At 39.8% G+C, this 20,071-nt stretch overlaps 1 protein-coding gene across 1 annotated transcript in view; it reads right to left on the reverse strand.

Annotated features, from left to right (window-relative positions):
- Positions 1-20,071, reverse strand: part of LOC110962647 (cadherin-12-like) — a 140,273-nt gene that overhangs the window by 16,318 nt on the left and 103,884 nt on the right. The window contains exons 10-12 of the mRNA XM_022210641.2: positions 9,919-10,040; positions 9,440-9,554; positions 12-263 (exon numbers count right to left, since the gene is read on the reverse strand). Coding sequence (XP_022066333.1) covers positions 12-263; positions 9,440-9,554; positions 9,919-10,040 — 489 coding nt within the window. The remainder of the gene's footprint in view (positions 1-11; positions 264-9,439; positions 9,555-9,918; positions 10,041-20,071) is intronic.

The raw sequence follows: 20,071 nt of genomic DNA on the forward strand, positions 1-20,071 counted from the left end.
GACAAGCTTACCCATCAGTAAAGCCACACACAGAAGAATAGCCATCAGAGCTCCAGTGCTGAGGCCCACGGGCAGGAAGATAGCCTCCGCCGAGCAGGTCAGCAGCGAGCCTCCGGCCTCACAGGAGCACACTCGGATGGTGACGGTGGTTGTGCTGCTCTGGGCGGGATAACCGCTGTCTTCAACCACAACAGGAAGAAGGTAGACGTCCTGCAGCCGCCGCTGAAAACCTGAACGCCGAGCCACAATGCCGGCCGTGTTGTCTGGTTAAATAAAACAAACAAGAAAAACAGAGGATGATGTTACACCTCTGGTAACATCCAAGATAGTAAATATGTCTACTGACTGACTGCCATCAAACAAACAACTGAAAAATATGATCAGTGACTACATCTATAAATAGAACGATGAACGAATGCAACATTAGCATTGTAGCATTGCCCTGATGTGACCATATGATCAAGAAATTCAGTGTCACATGCTACCTGACAACATTTTCAGACTTAAAAATGACTCCCAGGTGCAGTTCCATTTTTAAAAACATCCTCAGTAATTTCCTAAGACAGCTGGACACTGATGCTTTTACCACATGTAACTCAAGCAGAGGGAAATGGTGCATGGACTATTTTCAGGGTTGGATTAATCCATACTTGGTGCTCTTGGGAGGATTTGGAGCAGCAGAACCGTGCATGTGGGGTCAACTTTCAAGAAGCTATAGTGTTTGTGTTATAAAACATGACATCCAGTCCAACAGTGTAGTTCACTCATGTCTTTTTACTAGTTTTTTTTTTTTTGGAGAACTTGTGGTAAGATCACTGTTTATCTAGTTCAATTCAGACTAATTGGTTAAAATAAATGCAACAGGACATCTAGAGGAAGACCCAGGACTTAGACATATGTAGAGGAAAGCTTTAAGGTGTGGACCAAAGGAATGAAAGGAACTTTAACCCTCATTCTGTGGGAAAGCTTACAGTTTGTAAGATCCCTAGAATTGTAAAAAAATATATATAAGAAAATGTATTACTTAATTAAATTTGATTAAACAAACATGGACACAGGGGTCGTCCATGTCTCTCATTGGGACACATCAAGTTGGTACAAATGACCACCACATTGGTGTTTTTGTGCCCCTTTCAGGCCATGTAATCTTTATTCCATTTGATTTGAGTAACCTCGTCTCAACAAACCTTAAAAAAGCCAAAGCTACCGGTGAGCTGCCTCCCAAAACTGTTGATTCTGCCAACTTGTACTACCATTCATTTTGGTCTCTTCTCAACTGCCAGGCTGACTGTCCTGACTGATTTTCAATGGAAATGTATTTGTACAACAGTCTCTCCATATCTACTTTGCTGGGAGTCACATTTTGTCTCCCCTCAATTAAATAAATCAGGAACCCAGCAGTTAAGAGCTCCTTAAAGTATGGATGCTTTGGCTGGAACTACTTTTTCCTGGTGAGTCTAGTTGTATCCAGTCGCTTCATTAAACCATCCTTTTGGGAGTTTGTATCTCAGGAATGGCACAGGAAGGGTATTGCAAGCTTCAAAGTTCTCTTATAAATATCACCTCAGCATCGTTCAAACTGTTCAGCAAAAAAAAGCCCTCCCAAGTTGATTTTTTTCATTTACTTACAAGCAAGGCGTTATGCACTTCCTCATCTGTCCAACTCGCCCACATCAGACACAACAATTATTGACAAGTTCTTCTCTTTGAATCCATCTCACAGAAGACTCAGCTCAGCCTTCTTTGACACGGTGGATGACCTTACATGGATTAGCTCAGAGCATCGTGGGAGGACGACTATGAACCGTCTTTATCAGAAGATACTTGCATTATACTCAAACTTCTCAGTTCGACCTCTTTCTGTCCTCACCATTGCTTAATCCAGTTTAATGTGTCAAAAGCCAAAATATCCAGCATGTAATCCAAAGTGTGTCCCCTCTGTGACAAATGCAAAGGTGCTGAAAGGCAAAGGTCATGTTATCTACATCAAACTGGATCTAAATCTTCTGTTTGTACACTTCCAATGTGCAACGGCCTGTGGCTTCAAAAAGTAGATTTATCTGGATAAAGGGATGTCCTGATCATTTTTTTGGTCCCTGATCCCTCACTGAGTACTTTAATTTGGCGTCTGTCCAAAACTTAGGTTCCATATGGTGAAAATCCATATTCATTGTGTTTTGTGGTTGTCGTAAACATCAACCCTATCCCGCTTTGCACTGCTAAACTACTGATTACAGAACAGAACAAAGTCAAAATGCACATGATTAAAAAGCAACGCATGTGCTGTGAAATCTGTAAAATGAGGAGACAAATTTAGTCAATTTGTCAATTCTGTCAATCATAGATGCAGAGAGAGTTTTCTTCCTGAAGGGGTCGGGAACAGCAGCAGCTCAATGGCTTTCAGAATGAAACAGCCCATTTAAAACTGCCCTAGTCACGGTGAAATGAACCCTCTGTGCACTATTTGACCTGAAACATTAACAATACACTGTGGGGAAATGTGAGATTTTGATACATTTGTTTAAAAGTGGCACAATATGGGATTTTTTAAGGGACTGGCTACAGAAATAGCTCAGCAGTGTATTGGAGTTGTTGAGACAACAGGAACACTCTCCAGAATTGTGAAGTTGTGCTTGTTCTACTTGACAAACAGATTTCAGGAAGGTTCTTTTAGGCAGTCTTCTGTTGACTTTGTGTGTTTACTGTCAGAAGGAAACAATTATCTGGTAGAAAGCACTGCTCACATAAAACCGCCAAATTTTACTTTAGACTGAAATGCTGACATTATGACGAATGAGAACGGCACACTACAACAACAGCAAGCTGAGGTGGACAAAACACAGCAGAGTTCAGTAAATAAATACACCCCCTGGCAAAAGTTTTAGGACACTTTCTCATTCAAATAAAGTAGAACCTGTCCTACAGCTTTTGACAGGGGGTGTATCTACCAAATTTGGTACACATATGGAGCACATCAGGCTGAACAAAAAAGTCAGTGACAGCCACATTCCAAACCCAACAGGAAGTGAGCTATTTTGCGTTGAATGTCAGATTTTGCCCATTTTTCATTTTTTTCTAGAGCCAACTCCTCTTAGGGGGAAACTCCAATTCCCCTCAAATTGGGCCAGTACATACAGGAGGCCTTAATGATCCAAAGTTATTAAAATCTTTTTCCAAAGTCAAAGGGTGTGTCCGTGGCGGCCTCTGGAATTTTGATCCTTCTCCATGAAATTTCAAATGCTGTGTAAACGCCCTGAACATGCTTCAATCTGCCTGAAACTTTACATGTATGATCAGAGTCCTGCCCTGATCACATCCATATGATGAAATACACCCCCTGTCAAAAGTTGTAGGACAGGTTCTACTTTATTTGAATGAGACAGTGTCCTAAAACTTTTGACAGGGGGTGTAAATATATTCGATTGATCAGTTTTATTTGATCTGATATGTATTCATTAAAAAATGCCCAGGTCTGCCCTAATACAAATCTGTGGGATTGGCACAGGATATCTGTACCAAGACAATCAGTAAAAGTGCTTAAATAGTGCAGTGGACATCAAAACTGTATTAAATTAACACAAGTCTTGGAAAGCATTTGAAGCTAACGGTACAGGCCACATTCTGATGTCAGCCTTTTCATCTCAGTGTCACGGGATCAGCTCCACGGTCACCGTTCTCGGGTGATTGCTGAGCGGCACCAACATCAGATATTCCCTTTGATATTATAAACTGTGTAGCTTTAATTTTTAAACTCTACACGGGAAAACACTTTAGTGGGTAAAGCTGGTGAAATCATCAAAGTGAAAAGATGAAATATTCCACAAAAAGTCAGAAGAGCAGCTTTCATGTTTTTCTCACCGACATGATTAGAATACAAGAGGACAGAGATGCCTTTGCATGGAAAATTCAGTCATTTTTTAGCCTTGTTTTTTTGGTTTTCTTACAGTAAAAATAAATTCAACTAGAAGAAAATATCATTTTTTGCTCTGGAGAATAAAATTCGAGCTGAAGGTCGCTGAATCTCTCTCCTGTTTTCATCCTGCTGGTTCAATGTCAAACTGCTGCCTGTTCTGTGTCTCCTCTAACTAGTTCCTTCCAAGTAGGAAACACACAAATATTTTTATTCAAAATCTTCTTTTATGCATTAATTTTGTTGTTTTGACCTCAATACATGCCCTCAGAAAGTACTCTGCGAAAGAATTGTGTTTGAAAAACTTCCAGCAGAGGTTGGAGTGAGGGGAGAGAGAAAAGGAAAGCAAAGAGAGATTATCTACAAATAGGACGAGTATCAACGGGTATGCTAATATAAAACACGTTTTCAAGGATGTCAAGCAACATGCGATGTGAAAACCTTCTCTTTACACATTTTCAGAGGTTCTACGTGGCACTCAACAAGAACAGCTGTGACAACGCTGCAGTCAACATCACTCAACCCCTGAAACCTACAAGACATTCCTGTGATGTGAAGGCAGTTTAATGGAAACATATCAGTGGAAGCCTTGGTAAACTCAAAGACAGTTTAATAAACGATATTTGACCGATGTTTGGGAACACAACATTGAGCCACACCAAAGACCTCCATAGTCAGTATTTAAAATTTTCCCCCAGGATTCGAATGCAGGCACTAAAATGTAGCTCAAAAGCAATTTGTGAACCATTCTTCCCCAAAACACAAACCTGTACAGGATATTGCTGGTTTTTTTTATTTCCTTTATTGTATTTTTGCATATTCAGATAAACTTCTGGTGTGTTTTTTTTGGTTGAGAATAAAGTGCAATGAGGTTTTTATGCCTGAGACCTTATTGTTTCCTTGTCCTTTAATAGCTTGTATTGATCGCTCTGTTCTTCTTTTCACCTTTTTCTGAACTGTGCACACTGAGCTGGAGGAAAGGCTCAATAATGAAGTTTACTGGAAATCTGTGCAAACACACCAATACCTACTGTTTGACTGTCAGTACCAGAACCCTTAAACATCAGGCTGAGAACGTCCCTACCAAGACAGAGGGAAAAGAAAAGGAGTACTTACACTACCGTTCTAAAGTTTGGGGTCCTCCAGACAATTCCATTTTGTCCATAAAAACTCCCACTTTTATCCATGTGCTAACATGACTACAAGGGTTTTCTAACCATCAATGAGTCTTTCAGCACCATTAGCTAACACAATGTAGCATTAGAACACAGGAGTGATGGTTGCTGGAAATGTTCCTCTGTACCCCTATGGAGATATTCCATTAAAAATCAGCTGTTTACAGCTAGAATAGTCATTAGAAATAGTCAAACCCTAACCCTTTCAAAAATAAGGACATTTCTAAGTGATCCCAAACTTTTGAATGGTAGTGCATGTAATAAGAAGCACTTAGAAACTGTGGCTATACCTACACAGCCTTATTAAGTCAGCAAAACAGTCCCCCCCCCCCCCCCCCCCCCCCAAAAAAAAAAAAAAAAACCCAGCTCAAAATCAAAAGAGAGAAGAAAAGAAGAACAGGAAAACAGCACAGCTGGTCTGTCTGAGAAACTTAGAAGGATTTTTTCTAAACACAACAGACCAGTTCACTGCAGACCCGGTGACACTGACAAAAACTGCTCGACCCCAAGGATCAAACAGCCAAACACAAGCTGAGGAATGCTGTGAATGCAGTACAGTACAGCCAGGATCGTGCATACTCATACATAGACCTAAACCACTGCTCAACACAGCAGATCAGCAACCCCAGGACAAGACTCAGCAGCCCACCTGCATCTGAAGGATAAAGGACACCACTTTGAGGACAGGAATGTTCATGGTCTGGACAGAGAAGACAGATGGTTTGAGAGCAGAGTAAATGAAGGCATGTTGAACTAGTTGAGCAAATTCTAGACAAAGAAGATGGACATGACACCACCTATCAGGTACTTATGATGCAGGTGATATGTTCACCAGTGTTAACACCTCATGCCATCCCCCATGAAGCAGCTTCACAACCACTCACACTTTGAGTCTTTGGATTGTTACCAGGCCATTAGCCATATGATTTGGGGTAGAAAATAAATGCCTCACAGTTAATTAGAACTGAGAAAGCCTCTTGGATGAGAGGTGAAAAGGCTTCAGTAACCAGGAAGAGAAGTCCTGCTGTCTTTAGCTGAAGCACTAGTATTACCTTGACCTGGATGACTGAGATATCTAATCTTTTAGGTTAAATATCGTAGCCCTCTGGAAAGAATCATTCAGTCTAAACAAGTGTGGAACTGTTAGTATCTTGGAAAGCTTTACTAAAAGGGTTTTTGGTGTAATGACAGTTTCTTCTCCTAACTTTTGAGACAGTTCCTTCATCTTAGGAATGTTTGCTAACTCTTTGATAAGGGTTGAATAAGAAGACACCTAGGATCATTTTTCATTGTCTGCTGATGCCACTCAGCTCATATGCATTCATAGAAGTTCTAGATAATCAGACAAAGTTAAATAAAAAGCCCTACATTCTCAGTGCAGTTGAATCATTGCAGCTGCATATTGCTCAGTTGTTTGAATAATCTGTGAGCGATTTGCAAAGTTTTGTTTTTTTTTCCATTTCACAAACATAAGCTCTGGAAGATGTGAAACCCTTCTTCATTTGGATGCCAATATCTAAATGACCTCAAACTTCAATGACTGGGGTGTTTATGGAAACCTTCCTGTTCCTGTTTGACACCCTTTTGGAGCCAAAAGAGGATGCACAGCTTCTACTGAGAGCACACTGTTTAAAAACATGCTCCTGTCCTTCAAACTACAGATTTAGAGGCTTTTTAGCATGATGTATGTGTGTGCACGCGTGTGTCTTTGAATGTCAGAAAGGATCCGTTTCCTCCTGCTGGACGGTGATGAAACCTGACAATGTAGAGACCATTAAGGCACCTTGTTCCTGTTCCGCACACACACCTAGACAGAAACACACACATACGCTCCAGTTCCCCTCTGTGGCTGCAGGCCTGAGTGTCTGACTCTATCAGATGTGACGCTGACTGTAAAGGTACAAACACACACAAATATAACAATGCTTGCTGGGGAGGTGTTGCAGGGGAGAATAGGAAATGTCAGGGGAGGATGTGTTGAAGTTGATTATCCCACTGCAACATTCAGAGGCAACAGGGACGGACACATTCAGCAGGGATGAGAAGATGATGCACAACATCATTCCTCTGTGGTAGGTCTGGTTGAAAAAGGCACGCTTTTACAAACACCAGGGTGATGTGGAGGCGGTTATTTTTGCATTTCCTCTGACACTGCTGGTTGGACGCCGGGGGGAAAGTTGTCATACTTGTCGTGATGCCAGGAGTCACTCTCAACCTCCCACTGGTTTGAGTGTGACTCTGCACATGAATAAGTTGAAATGTCAAGAAATATTGTTACAGTGAAGCTCCTCGTCAGTAGATGATAGAACACGAGTCCCAGATGCAGTGCACACCTGTCTCTCCAATAGTTCATGTATGTTTTTAAAAGTAGTTTTGCAAAATTTTATACATTGTTAGTTAGCTAACAGAAGAAAGAAGAAGAGAAAACCTGTCTAGAAAGAGACAGAAAATGGCATAAAAAAATCTGAGGTTGGACATGAGTTCTGGATGTCGTGGTTAACGTTCAGCACATTTAACCCCTGAGCATTTGTTAACTTTAACCCAGTGGTTTAGTTGTTTTAAACCAGGCCGTCCAACATGCGACTTGTGGGCCAAAACCGGACCTCCAGAGGCTCGACTTTGTAAAAATTCCAGAGAAGACATAAACTGCAAATTGTAAATTTGTAAAGCTATAAATTTAAAATAATTTCTAGACCACGACAAGTTGTTTGGATCATGAAGTAAAACGTGATATTGCTCATTGTTGTTTTGTGATTCCCTTTTGTAATATTTTGTCTTGTTTTGTTGTTTTTGGTCTTTTGTAGTTTGACTTTTGTCGTTTGTCTCATGTTTTTGTCATTTTGTTTCTCATTTTTGTAATTTTTTGTCTCGTTTGTGTCTTTTTTTTGTCTTGCTTGTATTGGTTGTCCATTTTTTGTCACTTTGTAACTCTTCAGTCTAATTTTTTGTCTCTTGTTTTTCTTATGTTGACTGTCTCATTTTTCTCATTTTGTTTCTCACTTTTGTCGTTTTGTGCCTCATTTTTGTCGTATTCTGCCTCATTTTTGTAATATTTTGTCTTGTTTTTGTCTTTTTTGTCTGACACTTGTAGTTTTGATCATGATGTTATTGACATTGATGTTATTTTTCTTAAGAAACCGTTCATAATGTTTTGTCAAATGACCATTTTAGAATGTACTCTTTTGCACTAAAACTAAGGAAAATATTGTTTGCATTTATACGTTATGGAGTTTTAATAGATGTATATGCAGACACGAAAGACTTTTCAGTTTGTAAACCTTTGTTGTTTGTATGTGGCCCATTTTCATCATGTTCTGTGCTGGAGTTGTCCTTGTTTTGTTATTTTGCTGGTATAACCTCCATACTAATACAGATTTGTATTTCTATGTTCCACCATGAGCGTTGTCTTTCAGTATACAGGATTTTTGACTGCTATACTCATTGTCTCCTGGCCCTTATAGTTTAGAAACTGTACTATATCAGTCCTAGGTGAGAATAATGATGCTAGCTGCAGCACCTCTGCTACCCGTCCTTCCAGAAAGGCAGATGCACTGTCAGCCTCTGCTCCCTTAACAGATTGACAAGCATTAAGTCGTGCCTCGATTTTGCCTCCGGGTCAATATTTTGTTGCCCAAATCCCCCCCCCTCATTCCAGATATTGTATTTTAGCTTGGAGCACAGTTGACTAATGTTCAGTTGACTCTTCTGTGTGATTCTCTCTGTAAGTAACATCTTCCCTCACATTTTCAAAAGACGCCAATAAACTGTCAAATCTGGTGGATTATTCAGATTTTATGATGTTGATTGTTGCCTGCATGACTTCTAATATGGCTCTGAACTTCTCAGTAAAATGGCAAATGGTCCACACTTACAGTATATAGCATTATTTTTTAACTTTAGGTTCTAAAGGGCTTTAAAATGTGTTTGCCACTAACTATTCACACACTTGATTATAGTCACTGCAAGACAGACTTAAAGTGGGGACAAGGCCCAACAGCACAGGCAGGTTCTGTAAGGATCATACTGAAGGTAGGACTTTCAGCCTACAATAACTGTAGTTTGCTAGCACTCTTTTAGCTCTATTTTTGGTCTCTACCAACTCTGATTGCTGGTAAGAACTACACCATGTACTCTCTGCATGTGTCTGATTGTCTGTTAGTTGTCAGGTAGGTATTATATATGCAGCAGATTAATGGGACTTTTAAGCTGAAGACCATCAGAAATGATGCACTGAGAGTGAAATAAGACAGACACCTAAACAGCGCTCTGTAAAACTCCATAAAGGAGAGGGAAGCTGCTGATTCGGTTGATCATTTCCAGTCAGCTCATTCATTTTAATCCCTCATTGACTTACTTCCAAAATCTCGAACGGTGAAGTTTCTGTTGCGGAGCTCCTTGGGGGACTTGAAGAAGAACCTCTGGCCGACAGGAGGAAGGTCCTTGTCCACAGCGCTGACCGTCTGAATCACCTGAACACAGACAACATGATCAGCATACTAAATAATGGAATCCTGGAGTGGAAAGTTGGTGAGTCAGTAGCATACTGTTTAAATCTGTTGGTTTGCAGGGAAAATGTGAGAAAGGAAAACTAATAGTTACTTCCTCCTCCCTGAAATGAGGACATCTGAGCCACTTGAGCTCCAGAGTGTTCTCAAATGTGTACAACTAACTTAACATAATTCACGTTTCAAATATATTCATATCTTTGCAATTATGGTATTGCAAATACACAGGGCCAAATAATCAGAAAAAGGTATGCATATTATCAGAGTTTTTGGCCTTTTCTTGAAATATAATCTGAGGATCTTTATGTATAGATCCAGTTCAGATTACCTGTCCAATTCTGGAGTTTTCACAGACGAACGTATCTGAAGGAATCGCCAGCTCAGGAGGGAACTCGTTCACATCCAAGACATTGACTGTCACTGAAACTTTGGCGGACAGCAGAGGGTTGTCTGGAAGAGTCAACAAGAAGTCATGTATGATTAGACAGTCAGTGATGCAGCTGAATGTGTTCATCAGAAATACCGGCAGCTGATCAGTGTGAGCGCCGCATTGTGAGAGACATCGAGGCAGAATATCAGTTCAAATCAAACGCAATTACAACCTGTTTTTGAGAAGCTCACCTTTTGGCTTCAGAGAAAACAGTACGCACAGCCCAAAGATTAAATAATGTACTTAACATAGTAAACCTTCTTCAACTGTTATGCAGTCAAATACATTTGCCATTCAGCTGTCAGTAAAATGGGTTACGCCGCTGTCAGTGCATCCCCATCCCAGAAAACATACTATTTTCTACAAGGGACTGAATTCTGAATGTTGTAAACAGCATTTATGTGCCTCAGCTGTAGAGCAAAAGTTTCAGCCGGTAAAAGATGGCACAATGAACGTCACTTTACCGAACGCCAGCAATGCTACAGAGGACTTTCTTGTGGGTAGCAGGACTGAAAAAAAGAGAAGGAGCTGAAAACAAGGTTAATAAGAGAGCATTCTCTGAACTGTCGAGGGGGCCAATGCACCAGCAGAGGCATACGTCTTAAAGAACAGAAAATCCTTCACCAGTGGCGGGATTGGAAAAGAGCCAGTGACAGCGGTGCTAAAATGCTACTCAAGGACCCTAAAAGTGAGGCAGAAATTTTACCAGCCTGTTGCAGAAAGAGCACAGCAGGTCAGTGCTCGTGTTGGTTCTACAGAGCCATTGGAGCAGTTAGAATGGGACATGACCAGTCAGTGTCAGTCCTGTTTAGTTGGATCTCAGCAGCATTCACAGCATTCCTGGAACCTGAAAACTCTGAACCTTCACCAAGCAGCCCTGGAAGCGTTGAAATTCAATTCAACATCCCTTTGTGAAGCTTCATATTCTGATATAAATAATATTAAAATCTAAATTCAGAACCAGAGACACAGAGGAATATTTAGATGATCTCCTGGTTCCTTAAATAAATGAACGTAAATGAATAAATCTGGCCTTAAGCCATTTTCATTTTTTAAAATTAGTTCTTGGAGCAAAGAAGGTTAGTAACCCCTGATCTTCAATGTTAAAACTACTGACAAGTGTTTATTACTACTCATTAAGTTGCATTAAAACCATCCATGCATCTACACCCCCTGTCAAAAGTTTTAGGACACTTTCTCATTCAAATAAATTAGAACCTGTCCTGAAACTTTTGACAGGGGATGTATTTCCTTCCATTTATCCTCAGTTGTGTCCCTGTGACACCAGACTCTTGTTTAGAGCTAAATGTAACAGAAATGAATACAAACAGTACAGCATTCAATCATTTTAGGATGCATTTCTGTCGGTTTGGCAGCGTTGAGTTCGACAGTTCAGTTCATACATTAAAAGTTGGTTTTGTGGGGACTGTCGAGTTAAAACCACGGTGCCAGAAGATTTATTCTGAAGAGTAAATAAAAACTGTCTGTCGGTGTATAAATGTGAGCAAATGAGTTTGGACAAAAAAACGCCAACACCCGTAATTGTAAAAGTGGGAATACTTTATCTGTCATTTCTAGATCACATTAGAACAAATTGCTTGACTGCAGTTTGGACTAACAATATGCAAAATGCTGATCTTAAAGAGACCTTATCCCATCGTGACTACAGCCAGATTTGTGTAGTACAGATATTTTCTACAAAAGAAAAAAAAGACGGGCGATCGTCAGTACATGTGCAAGTTCAGACAGGAACTAGAGCTTAAAAGAGTCAAAAAGAAAACATCAGGATGTCAGAGAGAGATCAAAATGGAAACTGATGGACAAAAGGAGACTGTGACCCTGCAGCTCTAGGGGTTAGGGTTATGATCTGAGGTTGGTCAGGTTCAGCAACGTTATGTTCCCAAACAATATACTGAATGACCAGGTCTTTCCATCAGTGGAGTTTCTCTTCCCTAACGACACGGGAATGTTCCAAGATGACGATGCCAGGATTCATGGGGCTCACACTGAGAATGAGTGGATCAGGGAGCATGACATGGATTGTCCTCCACAGAGTTCAGACCTCAGCCCCACTGAGGATCTGGGATGCTCTGGAGAAGACTTTGGTGCGACTCCCCCATCATCAATATAAGATCTTGGTGAAAAATGAATGCAACTCTGGACAGAAATAAATGCTGTGACATTGTAGAAGCCAATGCCACAGCGAATGAGGGCCAAACTCAAAGCTAAAGGTGGTCCAACAAAATATTAGAGACTTTTTTTGTTGGCTGGGCAGTGCATTTGAAAGGAGCTGATCTGTTGTGTTCTGTTGGAATGATACCTAGAAGATGAACATGTCAGAAACTGGTTCACTGGACTGCCGGTGTTTTTGCAATCCAGTCTCCACAAAAGCATGTTTCTATGCAACTAAACTGCATTCGCTAGACTCAGTTATATTTTTGGGTGAAATCTCAACACAAATGTCAGTGTGTGATGTCTGCAATGCAACATCTGGATAATCCAGCTGGTTCTTCTGAAGTGCAGTAGAGGGATGAACTTCAAACTGAGCTCTTTGGCCTTCATCATCAAAGGTGCATGGTGAAATGGAAATAAGGACATCTTGCCTCCTGTTAAACATAGTAGAAGAAATACTCCGTTTCGGAGTTGTGTGTGTATATATATCAATCCAACTTTAGGAAGTTTCTTCAAATGTAGTTGCAAAAAACACTCAAAACTGACTCTGACATGGGCTTTCATGAGGGCTACCACAGGACAAGAATACAAAGAGTTCCATCTGCTGCCGAGGAGAAGTTCATTAGAACCTCAATAGGTTCAGATTAGAGTCCACACTCAGAAAGTTTTATAGGAAAATAGCTTCAACAAAAGACACAAATATATTGTGACAATATTTACTGTGACTTTTTGTTGATACGTATTCCTTCACTGTTTTTCATGATCAACAGTGAGAACCACAACAGCCTGTGTTCATACAGCAGCTTTTACACCTCTCACAACCCATCAAGTTACATTTGAAAGAAAATATGAAGCAGTGGTTGTTCTGCTGCACAGCAAAACACTTCACAAACATAAATCACTACTTCTATTACTGAAAGCAGCTCTTTTTCTCCGGCAGTCCCTGGGAATGTTTAAGCCACGACTAAGAAATGTACCGCTCAGTGTGGAAGCTTGTTTTTGCTGTAATGTTATAAGGGATGCATTAAAATAGAACAGACCTGTTGCATCATCACTGAATTTTTATTCATGTGAAAAAGAATAGACAGAAAGTGACAACTGTCCCCACAATTATTCCAATCATAGCATTCAAGTTGTACGTTTGTCATTAAACTTTGCAAATGTCGAACTCAGAGAAATACAAAAACATCTTTTTTTTACTGTGTGATGGTGTGTTGCTTCACAGGAATTTATACGGAGAGTGAACAAAAACACATCATGAGGTCCTTCAGCAGGATCACCTGTCCTCCCTGTCTCCCATTCACTCCCTGGTTTTGTTCTTTCTCTTTCTGATCCTGTCTTATGCTCATCTTCCTCCACATTTATTTCTTCTTTTCCCTCGTCTTCAAACTAATGAAACTACTCTGAGCTGCAGCAGTTATGTAGTAAAAGGATCTGATTTAAATCCATGTAACATTAAACTGATGAAACGGGTTATACTGTAACACCATAAACTACAGCTAAACTGTGATTAATAAACAACAGACACACTATATTTAAACTTGGTTATTCTCAATTTCATAGTCAAAAGGAGAGAAAAACCACAGATATCCTAGCACTGTCTGACCTGCAGTTGTAGCTATGCAAAGGCAACCTAAAGCCTCAAGGTTGTGGATGAACCATACTAGAGCAACAGACCTGCTCCAACTCTTTGATACTTATCTCAGCTCAGTAAATGGCAAAAACACTCCTCTAAATCCTGTCTGGTTACTCGGAGGCCAAGTCCCAACCTCCATTCTAGTGGGATCAAAGACTCTGATGCTGCAGCAGCAAGTATCACTTTATTACTTCGTCATTTGCGGCCCTCCAATTTTCATATATATGTTTTTGAGTGATATTGATGAAGGCTGGGGAGGCCAATCAGACTGTGTTTGGTACTGGCTGCCTTGTTAAAACAGGACATGAACATCAACGCTTTCAAAATGTCACCAGAGAGATCATCTCAGGAACCACAAACAACGCCAAGAACAGGCAAAGCTTTCATGAATGGAAGAATAATTACTACTACACAGAATTTAATATTCAAAACATATTTTGCTTTCTTTGGACATTTTTGTCCAGAAATTAGTCTGACAATATAGGACAACATAGGAGTGGTGCTGCACTGCATTCAGCAGTATCTAAACTACAGCATAGTGCATGCAAGTGTATTTACATAAAACTTACTAAAATACTATGCTTGGTGTACTTGTTGACCTACTTCAAACTTCATAATAAACCCTGGAACAGCACACTATCACTCATTCAAGATCATCCATCTGCCAGTCTGGCTGATTTCATTCTTGTCTTTTTATAAAAATCCTTATTTCAGACAGTTGGTGCTAATATTTTAGATTTTATTAACCGTTCCGTCTCCAGATTTAAGCCTGCCACTGTTCACCCTTTCATCAAAAGCCTGTCTACAGAGCTCATTTCATTTTAGTCTCGTCTCTACGCTGGCACTTTTATCCAGGATTTTAGGAATGAATTAATTCTGCAAAATCAATTTCTTTTACAAACAACAATCACGTGTGAAAAAAATCTGATGTGATCTACAGTCTGCAGAACACTAAAACCTCTTTAGCTCTTTAGTCCGGGTCAATAAAGACATACAGGCCTGTACTCCACTTTAATTCTCATTTATTTCAGCTCAGAATCAGACACAATGTGAATGAAATGATGGTAAATGAGGAGATAGTCATAGCTCAACATTTTAAGACTTATAGGTTTCCACAACACTGAGAAGTATCTTGAGCTTAACATAAGTACATGGAGTTCTGTCAACTAGGGGAAGCAGTAGCTAGAATCATAAAGTGTGTCCCTGATGGCTAAACATAAATCTGCTAACACACTAATTAATAAATAATTTAAATTCTATTGGAAAGGGCAGACATGTGTTTCTTAGATCTCTCAAATCCACCTTAAGCCAAATCCAAAATGCTGCTGCTGTTCATTTCCTGTTGTCACACTAACTTTGGCCACTAGATGGAGGCAGATACTCATGACTCTCCATCTGCTATTTCTGGTGCTCAGCCGCCTTTCTAACACCTGTTTGATGATCCTCTCCAGTCATTGTGGATCGGTAAACTCAGTAAGTCTTGTTTTTCACTCTCTAATTGGCCGTGTGTGACTAACTGAGTCTGCATTGTCACTAATGAGGAAGGCTGCCAGGTTTGAGACTCGTCCACCGTTTCCCTCTTCAAGAAGCTTCGAGCAAGATGTCAGACGGGACAAACACACACTTTAAATGAGAGAAGCTGCTTGGTCAACTTGACGAATTTACTTTTCAAAGCTGTTAGTACTGCTGCAGTTTCACTCGTTCTACACATATAGAAGATTATTATAAGCAACACAATAATAATCAATCTTAAAAAACCTTCAGAGTTCCAAGGTGCCTCACAAATACTAAAGGTTAAAGTGCATTTAAAAAGACATTTAAAAGCCAAAAATGGACAAGTGGGTGTTAAAGGGTTTGTAAACAACATTATTGACTCAACTCTCCTGATACTTGCAGGAAGCTTGTCCCACAGAGTTGGAGCTATAAACTGTAAAAGCACGGTTCCCTTTAATTTGAAACTCGAGCTGTGAAGCTTTGAACAACGATTGATTCTCACAGGGGTGTTGGTGCAGAACAAGGCATTAGTGGAGACAAGCCATATAGTGATTTAACGTTGGTTAAAAATAAGCTGTATTCTGAGTTGTTTTTTTTATTCAGAATTCTGCCTTTAACTCAGAATGCAGGCAGTTGCATCATTCAGGCATGTTAATAATGGGCTGAAGTCGTTGTAGCTACATTTTTGTGCATTTAGTAGCACTCATGTTTCCTTTTCTATCTGCACAAAAAGGCCATGTAACATTCACACATCAAGCTGCAATTTTTCTGAGATTGTTTTCTTACTTTAGGTTTTAAGCAACAATAAAGAAAGCATCCTTAAAGTGCACAGAAAACCTGAATATTTGCAGTACCAATCGAGGCTTGGACACATCTACACTTTCTAAAGGTTGTTCACTATTTTTACTACATTGGGGGCTCTAATCTGAGGTGGCACTCAGGCTGATAACTCTGATGAGCTTCTCCTCGGCAGCAGATTCCTTTCCTGAGGCAGTCCTCATGAGATCCAGTTTTTCAAGGCTTTTGCAACAATACCTGATCAAACTTTCTTGAAAGCTTTTAGACTGACTGACTGACCTTCATGTCACCTGGTTTGTACATTATCAACACATTCTATCCACACATATGCCTGTCGGTGCATTATCATCAGTTACTGTCATTTACCACATAAAGAAAAGAAAGTAACACGGCTAAGCTAGGCGACGTCTTGTGGTCGTGTGATTAATGCACTGACAAATGGAACTGTGTAACTTCTGGAAAATGTCCCCATCCAGCTACCAAAAACCCAATCAAGCAGTGACTAAAGCTAACCCTCATGCTGTGTTCCGGTCAAATTTGACCGATTTAAAAGTTTTGCTTCTAAAAAATGTGGAAAATTTTATCTGACAGATTTGAGTTTTCATGACTTTGTCCTCAAAGTGGATGTTAACACAAAAAATAAATAGAGTAAATTTGCATGCAATTTTGTGTGTTTTAATCAACTTTTTAATATTCCTGGTGTTCCCGGTCAAAAATGACCGGCCATTAGAAATGAATGGAGGTGACTGAAATTAGTGCAGAAAACTGAGCCAAGGTACATCCTCATTTGTCAGAGGTGCACGTGCACACACATGCACACACACATTGGTTTCCCTAGCAACCACTACAGGAGCCTAAACAATGTTGCATCTTTCTCCCTCGGAAACAACACCTGGCCGAAGTTCTCGAGACAACTGCAACATTGTTTCAGTAACATTCACCCTTTCTCATAACTGTGGTATATAAGGGCTTTTTGAGACCTTTCCCACAGTTCATTGGTTCATGGTCACAGCACCATGTTGATCCACAGTAAGTGAGGCTCTTGATTATGAAGGGTGTGAAAAATAGCACGTGAAACCAAAGTAAAAGAAAACACAAACTACAATTAGGATCCGAGATCAGACTTGAACTCGCCTCCTCCACCCTCTCCAGCGTCCAAATGCAGACTTTTGTTCCTCTTTGTAAGCGCTAAATTGTGGCTGCTCCACCATTAAATGAAGTGACAGGGGAGAGCCATTAAATGGGATGATAGTGCTTTACTGAGCCTTCTAGAAGATGGAGAAGGTCCCTGAGTGGCCATGGGTTATTCCATCTCAAACCACCTCGACCATCTCTGATTCGTTTGAACTTTTTAAAAAAAATCATAAACTATATATATTTAAAATATTATCTGTGACATTTCAGGTTGATATGTCAAATTATTTTACTGATATTTTATTATTTTTTAAAGAAAGCAGCCCGTTGACCCACTTTCAGCACGTTTTTTTGCAGATTGAAATTGAAACGTTTGTTTGAACGACAAAATATCAGGAAATATTGAAGATAAAAGCCTGAAATTATCATTGTCTTTACATTTCATTCTGTCAATGATTGAGAGTCTGCAATAATGGAAAAGTAGATAAAAAAGTGGCGATTATGGCTGCGTTGAAATATGAACAAAAAATCCCATCTTTGAGCACACATTGACAAAAACAAATATACTGCAGAGGTCAGTTGGAGTCAGAACAGATAATGATTTGTTTAAATCAAAATTTAATTGATGTCGTACTATTTTTTGTTCAATAAACAAATAAAGTACTTGTTGAAAATATCTTCTATTGCTTAAAATAGAATAGGGCATGAATGAAGCATGACGGGGGAGTCTTAACAGACAGCTAAGACCTGAAATGTGACTTGCTTATGAACTAGAAGACAGCCGGCAGATATTTTCACTTGAACAGCAGGGAAAGCACAGGTAGAATAAATAACAATGATGATAAAAATTCCATTAAAAGTTTCCAGTAAGCCATGACAACAAACCAGCATGCACCATAGCAGACACCAGCAAAGCACCGATGCATTTCCGACTCAATAAGTCATCATAAAATGCAGGTAAGTTCAGTTTTCCATGAAGGTTATTGATCTGTTATGTGTGCTTTTAGCTTGCTGTCTTTAATTACTGCTGAACATTTTACTGAACAGAAAGAACAACAATGTGTTTTCTTAAATTGTCACTGATTACTTCGCTTCTCCGCAAATATAACAATACAAACACGGCTAAATAGCTGGTTCACTCCCTCTCAATGTGAGCTGTAATAATACTAATGCAGATTTTCACACAGTGAGTTATGAAGCTTAAGGTGTTTGCTCAGAAAAGATCAGTGAGGTTCTTGTTCTTTCACAAAAATGACTTGTTAAATCCTTTCTTTGTAGAGGGAACTGGGTCAACAGCATGCTAGTAATATTCATGTCTGTGTGCTTGGCAGAAATTCTATATTATACTTGGCAGATCTTCTACCACTCTTTAAACCTCATTGGTATTTGGCGAGTTTAGAAGTTGGCTAAACTCTTAGTTCTTCTTGTTGTCTTCCTGGAGCTACTCCCCAGCGCTTTCTAGTGTGCCATCGTCCTGCAGGGGAAAGCTACTCCCACTGGGGGGTGCTGTTGCCATAGCTGGGTGACAAAATTTAGTGAATGTAGTATGTCAAAGTAACATCCACATGAACCCAGGACCCAAGGTTTTCCAGCAGAGCAATGCATCGTGCAACATGATCAGTGTTATTTGCTTCACACGTCGGTACTTTGATCCGTTTGTTTTCCCCTGAAACATGTTAAAGTGTGTAATCCATATAAGTAAGCTGGATTTAAGTCACAACCAAAGGCTATCAGTGTCTAACATGCATTAAGTAAGTAGTCTGGAGCATGTGTACGTATGTTATCAGGACAAAACAGAACACGTTAAAGCTGGTGTGAGAGCTTGAAGAACACCCAGGGTTACACCGTGATTAGATCGTGGCTAATAAACTGAAAGGTTTTCGGGCTGCATGCAGATGTCTGCACAGATTATGCACACCCTTAATTACTTGGGCAGATGTCAAAAGTTGCTTCATGCATACTCACACAGTTACTGGGACACTCAGACTAAAAGCTGCACTCTGCTTCAAGCTCAATAACCAGAATTGTGGCTGAAGAGCTCCTACTGAGCCGAGACAGGCCGAGATGGGCGAGTCCACTAGATCCTCCAAACAACGTCTTTACTAAAATCAGACTACTATATGACCATGATTGATAAAACAAGAATGCATATCATTACTAAATTTCAACTGAAAAGATAAATCAGTTGTCACACTGCTGATTAAAAAAAAAAAACACGCACAGATTGACAATTAAAGATTGTTGACCCAAAACGGTCAGCTCGGACTCGGATGGACAAAACAGAGAATGTTGCTTGAATTTAGTTTCTAAAAAAATCAAGTTTTTGTTATGCTTTGGCTTTGTAATTGCAACTTTTTTGTTACATGTTTAAACATTATCACTTTCATCTTATTGCTAAAATCTAATGTTACGACAGAGGTCATCCAGTTCAGAAGCTACTGGCCCATTAAATGACTCTCATTCAGTGTAAATCATTCCCATACATATCAGTCACCTTCTAAACCTACCAGAAAGCCAAGCAGGCGCAGTTTCATCCATTTTGATTTCTGATCAACAGAAAGCAACCTCAAAAGATTTGTGTGCAAAAGTCCACGTAAAATACCCAAAAATGGAACTAAGTATGTGGGAAACATTGACCAGTGTGTAGTTTAACCCAAACCATGGTCATTTTCTACCTAAACAAGTTGTTTTAGTTCCTAAACTTAACCAAGGAAATTTGGTGACTCTTCTTAACCAACCACTGACTGAAAAGCAAAAAAAATAATAATAATACCATAAGAAAGACCAGAGATGGGACTTTACGTCTACCGTGTGAGA

Source organism: Acanthochromis polyacanthus, chromosome 9 (genome assembly GCF_021347895.1).
Source record: "Acanthochromis polyacanthus isolate Apoly-LR-REF ecotype Palm Island chromosome 9, KAUST_Apoly_ChrSc, whole genome shotgun sequence".
Taxonomy (NCBI): Eukaryota; Metazoa; Chordata; class Actinopteri; family Pomacentridae; genus Acanthochromis; species Acanthochromis polyacanthus.